General features: G+C 53.1%; 1 protein-coding gene across 1 annotated transcript; it reads left to right on the forward strand.

Annotated features, from left to right (window-relative positions):
* The first annotated feature begins 4507 nt into the window (after window positions 1-4507).
* Window positions 4508-7192, forward strand: LOC144735114 (uncharacterized). The gene has a single exon (XM_078617530.1). The coding sequence runs from the start codon at window positions 5255-5257 to the stop codon at window positions 7190-7192; it is 1938 nt and encodes a 645-aa protein (XP_078473656.1). The 5' UTR covers window positions 4508-5254.
* The last annotated feature ends 3971 nt before the right edge of the window (window positions 7193-11163 follow it).

Genomic DNA, 11163 nt, shown 5'->3' on the forward strand with positions numbered 1-11163 from the left:
GTGGCGGTACAACACCGAAAATATATACAGCATAGGCAGATATGTTCATAAACGATTACATATAATCGTCATTTAAATGCTATGCGTATACGTACGTATAACAAAGACAAAGATTCCCCGCGTAGCCTTCAGCAGACTGTTGGGGCAAGTGCTTTTCAGCGAGGCTGCAAAGGGACGAGGAGTGGGGTGGCCAGGACCGCCCCCGGCCGCCTTTGTCTCCCCAAAGTCGATGTTTACTACACACCGCACCAGGGAACTCATTTGAGGCTGAGTCGACCTAGGGGGAGGCCCAGGACCGCCACTGTCAATCCACTGCTGGATGACGGCCTGTTGTTTTTGGTCGTGTGTGAGAATCGTATAGTGCAGTGCGCTCACCCACTTACACCACCCTATATGTATACTATGCATAAGTATACATATACACACTATGCATAGGTATACATATACACACGTACACACGTGTACTCGTTCATCACTCTTGAACACGAATGTAATTAGGATCTTCGTTAAATAAACAAAATATTTCTGATCCCCCCCCACCGTGTCAAATTTATAACCGTGGTGTTCGCGTAAAAACCCGCAACTATTATTTTTAGATATATTTGTTTTCTTTTACGTATATTTATTGCGTTTATTTATTTATTCTCCCCCTCCCCTCCCTCCGGGATCGACCGCCCATTTCGCATGCCGGGGCGAGATTTTTTTGTAAACATTTTTAGGAATTATTTTGGGAATTTTCGGAATATTCCCAAAATTGTTATCCCGATTTTCGGAAAATTACGCAAATCGGAGAAGACAACCCGTAAACACGCTGAGCCGACACGAATTCGTTTGCATGTTAACTACACGAGGGTTTAAAATGCGGGTATAACTCGTGCTGTTTTTAACTTCGATAATTCAGTATCGCCGATCGCAATGTACGCATTCAAATGGATTACGACGCAGTCTTCACCTGCAATAGCACAATTAATTAACTGGCTAATTGACTGGATGCTTAATCGATGCATTGACGTGTGAAGAGGTTGATCAATTATTATACAAAAAAATAGTTTTAACATATGCGTCAATCACCACGTAAAAAAACACACACACACACATGTAGTAATTTAAAAACAATTAGAATTTTTTTCGGGTCATTTTTTTTTTTTACAAATCCAAGTCACAAATCTCTCTTGGTGACAGCAGCGGCAGCTGCCGCTGTTCAGCTGTCAAATATCTGCCGCCAGTGGGCTGCCATCCACAGACTCATTCCTCCACAATAAGACAAAGATCCCCCCTATAGCCCGAACAGACTGTTGGGGCAAGTGCTGTTAGCGAGCAGCACCTATGAAGGCCGGCACGGCACACGAGTGGGGGGGGGGGGGTGGCCAGCACCACGCCCGACCGCCTTTGTCTCATTGACCCTGAACAGGACAATGGGACAGGAAAGTAGTTTTACTCCGCGAGCTGTAACTGAGGTCGGGGGGGGGGTGTTCGCCTCGCGCCGTGCCGAGAAAACTTGAACGCGTCTAAAAGTGGAGATCATCATCATCATCGGTTAATTCATCCCTCGCGTGCACCTCGATTGTTAATTTACGTCGCAGGGATGAGGCCTACATCTAGCAGCGGATCGATCCTGGCCAACGATGATGATCAGATACGTAGGTCTACATCGCAGAGCGCTTTTGGTCGATGGGCTTGCTAGACGCGAGCCTCTGCTGTATTGATCGTGAGCGGGAAATCGAACTCGGGTCGTCGGTCATCGGTTCCGTTGCGAAGTGCGCTCGCCACGACATTGCCACTCCCCCACTCGCTCATGTACATGTACACACGTAGACACACACACGTAGACACACACGTAGACACACACGCACATACATACACGCACACACACACGTAGACACACACACGTAGACACACACACGTAGACACACACACGTAGACACACACACACGCACATACATACACGCACACGCACATACATACACGCACACACACATACATACATACACGCACACACACATACATGCACACACACACATGCACACGCACACACACACGCACACACATACACGCACACACACACACACATGCACGCACACACACACGTACATGCACACACACGTACATGCACGCACACATACATACATACATGCATGCACACACACACATACATGCACACATACACACGTACTACGGCCGGACGGAATTTTAATGCGTGATAATATTACAAGCGTCTTGGCATGAGATCGAATTCGCAAATATCGCAGTGAGTAGTGTATCACTTTGTGCTGATAAGCGGAAGCCCCAACCCCACCCCCCCTCGAATATATTATCTCTCCACCCGTACATCACACACGAGGGCAGACACAAAAACAAAGACTCCCCGTATAGCCTAAACAGGCTGTTGGGGCAAGTGCTGTTAGCGAGCACCTATTAAGGCCGGCACGGCGCGCAAAGGGGTGGGTGACCAACACCACGCCCGGCCGCCTTTGTCTCCCCGGTGTCGATGTTTACACACCGCACCGGGTACTCATTTTAAGGTTGAGTCGATCTACGGGGAGGCCCAGGACCGGTTCAAATAATCGTCACTGGTGGTGGCCGTGAGCGGGAATCGAACCCGTGTCGCCGGGTTCGTAGCGCAGCGCGCTAACCGCTACACTACCGCTACCCACCTACACACATCATACACGAGGCACGCACAGACACAAAGACAAAGATCCCCCGTATAGTCTTAACAGACTGTAGGGGCAAATGCTGTTAGCGAGCACCTATGAAGGCCAGAACGGTACACGAGGGGGTGGGTGGCCAGCACCACGCCCGACCGCCTTTGTCTCCCTGGTGGCGATGTTTACATGCGGCACAGGTACTCATTTTCGCACACAGGCACACACACACACACAGAGACACACACACACAGACACACACACACAGACACACACACACAGAGACACACACACACACACACTGACAACATAGAAACAGACTGTTGGGGCAGCTGATCGTGAGCAGCGGCGTCTATGAAGGCCGGCACAGCACACGAGGGGGGTTCGTGTGCCAGCACCACTCACGGTCGCCTTTGTCTCCCGAAGTGCGATATTTACACACCGCACCGGGTACCCATTTTAAGGCTGAGTCGACCTACGGGGAGGCCCAGCACAGGCTCAGATAACCGCTATCACCGTTGGTTGTGGTGGCCGTGAGCGGGAATCGAACTCGGGTCGCCGGGTTCGGAAGGCACCGGTCCGCCCTCCCCACACCCCTAACACCCCATAGCACACACACACATTGACACCTACACACACACATTGACACCTACACACACACACTGACACCTACACACACTCAGGCATCGTTTGCACGTGGATTAAACCGCAGCTGGAATTTTTGCCAAACGGAGTTACACGAAAATTGAGCGTGATGGGATTTGGTGGGTGGTCCGTTGGGTGGGCGGGTGAGTTGGTGGCATGTCGGTGGGTAGGTGAGTGTGGTGAGCGAGCGAGTAAGTGATTTGACGAGTCAGCGAGCGAGTGGTTCGGTGGGTTGTCGGGTGAGTGAGTGGTTGGGTGGATGCTTTTTGCGTGAGCGGTGGATTGAGTACGGGGGTCGGTGGGTTGGTGAGTGAATGGGTGGGTTGGTGAGTGCATGGGTGGGTTGGGGAGTGCATGGGTGGGTTGGTGAGCGAGCGAGTGAGTGTGCGAGTCAGCTTTGTGGACGGTTACCTGGTGGTTGAGTGGTTGGGTGAGTGAATCGTTGTGGTTGCGTATTATTTGATTGGGTTCTCGGGTGGTTAGGTGAGCGGTTAGGTGAGTGGTGAAGTTGGCGGTTAGGTTGGTGAGCGGAACGTTGGTTGGGTTGGTGGGTGGGTGAATGGTTGGGCGACTAGTTAGTTGAGCGGCTTGGGCGGGTGGGTTAGGTTGGTGAGTGGAACGGTGGTTGCATGGGTGCGTGAGTGGCCGGGCGGGTGGTTAGGTGAGTGATTGGGTGATTAGATCAGTTGGCGGGTTTGGTGGATGATTGGATCGCGGGATAGGGGGGGGGATGGGGGTTGAGTGGTGGAGGGGTGGAGGTGCAGATGGTGGGGGGGGGTGGTGGAGGAGGGGATTAAGGGAGCAGGCAGGGAGTGATTTGGGGAGGGAGGCAGGGAGTTGAGGGTGGGAAGGTGAGAACGATGGAGACGAGAGGGAGGGGGCAGGGTTTTCAGGGAGGGAGGGAGGGGGGGAGGAAAGTCGACGGAGGAGGAGGAGGTGGTCGAGGAGGAGGTGCAGGAGGAGGAGGAGGTGGAGTCACGCTCTTCCAGGCTCCCTCCATTGGCCGCGTCTCCCACCTCACCGCTCCGATCCCTCCACGCGTTGCGAATTAAAACCCGGGTGAGAATTTGGACGAGAGAGAGAGGGAGAGAAAAAAAAGCCCCCAAAGTTCGGGCGATATTTAAACTCCACAAGACCGCCCACGCGCTCTCTCTCTCTCTCGCTCTCTCTCTCTCGCTCGCCAGCTCTGAGTGAGATCCACTGTGTTGCCACAGTCCTTCGCACTCAGTCTCCTCCCACCCCACCCGCCCCATCTCTCTCGCTCTCTCCTTATCTCTCGCTGGCTCGCTCCGAGAGAGAGCGGCGGTGTGTTCGCGGCTCGGTGCTAAATGGAAGAGCGCCGGGCGGTGGGAGGGCGGTTGCGCGCAGTGGAGCGGATTTCTTAGAAAATAAACAGCAGCAGCACCACCAGCGGCAAGCAGGATCAGCATCATCATCAGCAGTGGTGGCATCAGCAGTGGAGGTGGTGGCGGCATCAGCAAATGCAGCATCGGCCGCAGTAGCAGCAGGAGCAGCATCGGCATCATCGGCAGGATCAGCAGCATCAGCAGCAGCATCAGCAGCGGCAGATGCAGCATCGGCCGCAGTAGCAGCAGCAACAGCGGACGAGGTCGCAACCGCTGACAACGACGCCCACCAACCTCCACTGTCGTTCTCTTGAACTCATTCCGATTTTACTACACATCAATTAGTGTGTATATATACACACACACTAATACGGATCAATCGTTTCGCGGCGTGCCGACATCGGTTGACTGTGCATCGGTTCGTCATCCATCGCACCACTTCAACTCAACTCGACCACCAACAACAACAACGACAACAAATTAAAATCTCCGGACATCTGCCTGCCTCGTTACCTCCTCCGCCTCCACGCCATCTCTCATCTAGCCCCACAGGCACCGCCACGCGCCAACAACAACGACAACAACAACGACGACGACGACGAGACGCAAGCGGCGACGATGCAGACCCAGTACCCGGTGTCGAATCCGACGGGCGCGCTCAGCGTCATGCCGTACCTGAACGAGCAGAACTACTACCTGGGCACCCATCACGGCTACGGTGCCGTGAGCGCCCAGATGAGCGTCCACTACACACACGATCAGTACGCCGGAGGTCTTCACGGCCGCCCGTACGGTCCCTACTCCCACCACGCCGCCGCCAAGGACATGGTCAAGCCCCCTTACTCCTACATCGCGCTCATCACGATGGCCATCCAGAACGCGGCCGACAAGCGCATCACTCTGAACGGCATCTACCAGTTCATCATGGAGCGCTTCCCCTTCTACCGCGAGAACAAGCAGGGCTGGCAGAACTCGATCCGACACAACCTCAGCCTCAACGAGTGCTTCGTGAAGGTGGCGCGCGATGACAAGAAGCCGGGCAAGGGCAGCTACTGGACCCTCGATCCGGACTCGTACAACATGTTCGAGAACGGCAGCTTCCTGCGGAGGCGCCGGAGGTTCAAGAAGAAGGACGCGGCCAAAGAGAAGGACGACCGAGACACGAGGCAGGGCGGCGACGGGAAGGCAAGCGGTCACAGGGCGCATTCGCCCGCCGAGAAGAAGCCAGAGCCATTGGTGGGAGGTGGTGGTGGTGGTGGTGGTCGAATGTCCTCGCCATCGGCATCTCCTCCGGCGATGGCCGTGGTGCCCAAGATCGAGAGCCCAGATAGTAGCACGGGGAACATTCTCACCGACTGCGTCGAGGCGGGAGGAGGCATGGGCTCAGCGGTCGTGGCGACAGCGGGGCCAGGTGCCATTCTCATGAATCACGGAGCGTGCGGCGGCGGCGGTGGTGGTGGTGGTGGCGGTGGTGGTGGTGGCGGTGACAATGAGTTGAGTGGATTCAGCGTGAAGAAGATCATGACTCTGGCGCGTGTTTCTCCAAACCACCAGCACCACCACCACCATCATCATCACCACCACCACCACAACCAGCAGCAGCAGCAACAACAACAACAGCAGCAGCAGCAACAACAGCAGCAACATCAACAAAGTCATCACCATCAGCAGCAGCATCAGCAGCATCATCACCAACAGCAGCAGCAGCAGCAACTGGAGCTCAGCCGACCGTCAATTATCGGCTCTCACCCCAAGGCCCTCTACCCGTCATCCGCCCAGCTGAGTCCCTACGGTTCGACTCCCGCTTCCGTGTCCCCTTCGTGCGGGCAAAGCCAGAACCACCTCGCGTCCTGCGCCTCGACGACCGCGTCGGCGTCCGCCAAGAACTACCACTGCAGCATGCAAGCCATGAGCCTCTACGCCGGCGAGAGGTCGTCCGACCACAGCCACAGCGCCATCGGGTCGGGCCACGCAACGGGAGGAGCAGTGGACGAATCGCTGGGTGTTGGCGGTGCCTCGGGGTCGCTAGCCAGCACCCTGGGACTGCTGGGTCAAGCGTCCGAGCAGGGCATGGGCGGCAACTCGGCGAATTCCCAACTGCAGCAAATGCAGCGAGCTGGATTAGGAGGAGGAATCGGAGGAGGAGGAGGGCATCACTATTCCGTAGCCGCCACGGGTCGGCCACCCACAGCGGGACCTGCAACGGCAGCTGCCGCCGCAGCCGCCGCGCGCTGGTACCTGGGGCAGGCTGCTGCCGCCACGGGAGATCTGCCCCAGCTGCCCGGGCAGTCGTACGCGGGGCAGGGGCAGGCGGCAGCGGCTGCTGCGGCTGCTGCCGCGGCCGCGTTCGCCCTGGACGCCGCCGCCGCGTCACGCATGGTTCTGCACGACGGAGCGAACGCGGTGGGAGGTGTCGGTGGTGGTGGCGGTGGCGGTGGTGGCGTCGTTTCGAGCGGCGGGGCAACTGGTTGCCAGATGTCGCCCTTCCGCCTGGCGCCGCCGCTCTACGGCTCGGCGGGGAGCCACTACGGCGGGTACGACTGCGGGAAGTACTGACCGGGAGGGGGGGGGGTGAGGAGGTTTGCGGGCACCGGGGGACTTGGGGGGTGGTGGTGTTGTACGCAACGACGACGCGTGTGTGTGTGTGTCTCTGTGTGTGTGTCTCTGTTTGTGTGTCTCTGTGTGTGTGTCTCTGTTTGTGTGTGTGTGTGTGTCTCTGTTTGTGTGTGTGTGTGTGTCTCTGTTTGTGTGTGTGTGTGTCTCTGTGTGTGTGTCTCTGTGTGTGTGTCTCTGTTTGTGTGTGTGTGTGTCTCTGTGTGTGTGTCTCTCTGTGTGTGTGTCTCTGTTTGTGTGTGTGTGTGTCTCTGTGTGTGTGTGTCTCTGTTTGTGTGTGTGTGTGTCTCTGTTTGTGTGTCTCTGTTTGTGTGTGTGTGTCTCTGTTTGTGTGTGTGTGTCTCTGTTTGTGTGTGCAGCTAATTCGGCTGTGACGGTCCCACCTGATGACGGAGACTTGTGTTGCCTCCGAAACGTCGTGATTTTTGTTTTTATTTTATTTTATTTTCATTAATTTTGATGTTTTACCTACGTGACTTTACCGAAAAAACCTAAGAATATGTGTGTGTCTCTGTTTGTGTGTGTGTGTGTCTCTGTTTGTGTGTGTGTGTGTCTCTGTTTGTGTGTGTGTGTGTCTCTGTTTGTGTGTGTGTCTCTGTTTGTGTGTGTGTCTCTGTTTGTGTGTGTGTGTCTCTGTTTGTGTGTGTGTGTCTCTGTTTGTGTGTGTGTGTCTCTGTTTGTGTGTGTGTGTCTCTGTTTGTGTGTGTGTGTGTGTGTGCGTCTCTGTTTGTGTGTGTGTGTGTGCGTCTCTGTTTGTGTGTGTGTCTCTGTTTGTGTGTGTGTGTGTCTCTGTGTCTGTGTGTGTCTATGTGTCTGTGTGTGTGTCTGTGTGTGTGGGGGTGGTAGCGGTGGCCAACACCCAGTGACGATTTATTTGAACCGGTCCTGGGCCTCCCCTAGGTCGACTCAGCCTCAAATTATTTTCCTGGTGCGGTGTGTAGTAAGCATCGCCACTGGGGCGGCAAAAGCGGCCGGGCGTGGTGCTGGCCATCCTCGTGAGCCGTGCCGGCCTTCGTAGGTGCTCGCTAACAGCACTTGCCCCAACAGTCTGTTAAGGCTACACGGGGGTGATCGTTGTTGTGCGTTTGTGCACCTAGCCTGGCACAAGCGCCGTGGTAACGTCACCGCCACTTCGTTTCGATCGACGGCTAATGTTGTGTGCGTGTATCACCATGATGCCATATTTGGTTGGATGGGTTTGGAGGCCACGTTAATAGCTTCATGCCAAAAATGTACTTTGCGTGCATCGCTTATTTACAATCCATGCGTGTGTTGTGTCACGTGCGTGTGTGTGTGTCGTGCTGTATGTTTGCGTGTGTTATTGTGGGGAGCGCACTTCGCTACAAACCCGGCAACTCGAGTTCGATTCCCCGGGGCCACAGTGGCGATTATCTGAACCGGTCCTGGGCCTCCCCTAGGTCGATTCGGCCTCAAGTTGCAAACCTTGTGTGGTGTGTAAACATCAGCAATTGGGGAGACAAATGCGGCCGGGCGTGGTGTCGGCCATCGTGGGCCGTACAGGCCTTCATAGGTGCTCGCTATCGGCACTTGCCCCAACAGTCCGCGAAAGGCTATAGGGGGGATATTTGTCTTTATTATGATGTGTGTGTGTTGCACCCCTATGTATGGGTATGGTATGTCACGTGTTAATATGTATGTGGATAACACACAAGTTTGTATGGACTGTATGTGCCTGTTGCACAATTGTGTGTCAGCGTGTTGATGTATAATACATGTGTGTATCACACGTGTATTTGTTTTTTTTCCGTGGGGAGACAAAGGCGGCCGGGCGTGGTGCTGGCCGGCCAACCCCCTCGTGCGCCGTGCCGGCCTTCAATAGGTGCTCGCTATCAACACTTGCCCCAGCAGTCTGTTTAGACTATACGGGGGAACTTTGTCTTTCGTATGTTCTGTACGTGTGTGTATGTGTCTATCTGTGAGCGTGTGTACGCCAACATGTACAGTATTTGCGCGCGCGTGTGTCTATGTTTGTGTGTGTATGTATTTGTCGCTGTGTGTGTGTGTGCCTCTCTCATTGTGTGATTGTGTGCATAGGTGTACATAACAGCCACGATATGAAAAACTAATACCGGTGTTTATACAATTTTAATGTCCTGTAATGTATATACATGCATACACACACCCACAAAGACGGAGATTTCCCGTATAACCTCTAAACAGACTGTTGCGTCTTAAGTGCTGTTAGCGAGCACCTATTGATACACCGCACAGGACACGCAGACGTGGGGCACAGGAGCGGTGGCGCAGTGGTTAGCACTGCATTGCACTATTGAGTTGGAGTTCGATTCCCGAGGACGGCGATACAAAATTAATCTCGAGTGATCGGCGTGGTGAGCAGTGCCGGGTTCAGCTAGTGCGGGGCCTGTAGCATGATGTTATAAAGGGGCCCTAAATAAAAAAAAACATGTAAATATTAAAATAATTTTTTTGTTAACTTGCATAGTAAAGTAATTGTATTTTTGCATTTGCTATACAGCCAGATAAAAGGACAAATCGCTAACCTTAAACACCCAGTCGTTCATAAAAGTTGAAGGCGGTATAGTACTATAGTAATTGAGCAAGTGCAGAATCACTGAACCGGAATTGATAGCTTGAAAGCGTTTAGAGGGGGGCCCTTGAAAGTGCTGGCCCCCTAGCACATGCTACTTTTGCTACTAGGATAATCCCGCATTGGTGGTGAAGTATGGTCGAGCGAATCGTACTGACAATTGCGTACACTGTGCACGTACACGTACACCCCCCGCACCTTCGATTGGCTACGTACGGTGCGAAAGAAGGTCAACAACATTCAAAGACAGACGCATACAGAGGCATAATTTTCTGCAGCGCTTTGTCACAGATGAACCACCGCGACAATCGATACATTTTCCCAATTAAAATTGAGAGATAGTCATGAACGCGTGTTGTTTTTTTAAATGTAATTAAAAAAACTAAACATTTAACTGCGTTCTAAATTCGTATACTGCAAACAATAATATATATGTACAATTAAAATGAGAGCTAATTTAATCCCGGTGATACAATTATTTAAACTTAAATCTATATAATCTGCTGAGCGTGTAACTCAAATAAACCTCAATTTGATTCAAATAGAACATTTGTAAAACGATTAATCGAATCCTAATCTCTATAAATTTATATATATACAATATCGATACAAAAACAAAGATCCCGCCTTGAAAAGACCGTTGGGGCAAGTGCTGTTAGCGAGCGCCTTACGAAGGCCGGCACGGCACACGACGGGGGTGTATGGCCAACACCACGCCCGGCCGCCTTTGTCTCCCCAGCGCTATATATACGAACTAACATACACGCGTACATGTGTACACACACACAGACACACGAGTATCAAATATCTTCTCTATAGCGATATGGCCTACGTAGACCGTTGCGGTGAATGCTGTTAGCGAACACGTTACTGTCCACTAAAGACCCCCCGTATAGCCTCTAACGGACTGGGGGAAGGGATGCTAGGTGGCTATCACCACGCCCGACCGCCTTTGTCTCCCTCCAGTGTTTAAGGCCGAGTTGACCTAGTCAAGGGGAGGACCACCGGACCGGTTCTGCACGTTTCTGTGTTCTGTCACCATTGATGGTGGTGGTGGTGGTGGTGATGAGCGGGAATCGAACTCGGGTCGCCATTGGAGTGATCGAGCAGCCGTGCGCGAAACCACTGCGCCACCGCTCCCCTTCGTAATCTTTATTGATGTAAAGCTTCTTAGCCTAATGGGCTTTACTCGGGAAAGAATTCACTCTTGATGATCATTTTATTTACGCGTACAGATCTTATACTGGAAAGTGGGGGCAATGATAATGACGACACAGAGGCAAATGACTATTCGCTAATGTTTAAATATATATACATGCCTGATAACATATATATTTATATCCCT

This window comes from Lampetra planeri, chromosome 54, assembly GCF_965212315.1.
Source record: "Lampetra planeri chromosome 54, kcLamPlan1.2.h2, whole genome shotgun sequence".
Classification (NCBI taxonomy): Eukaryota; Metazoa; Chordata; class Hyperoartia; order Petromyzontiformes; family Petromyzontidae; genus Lampetra; species Lampetra planeri.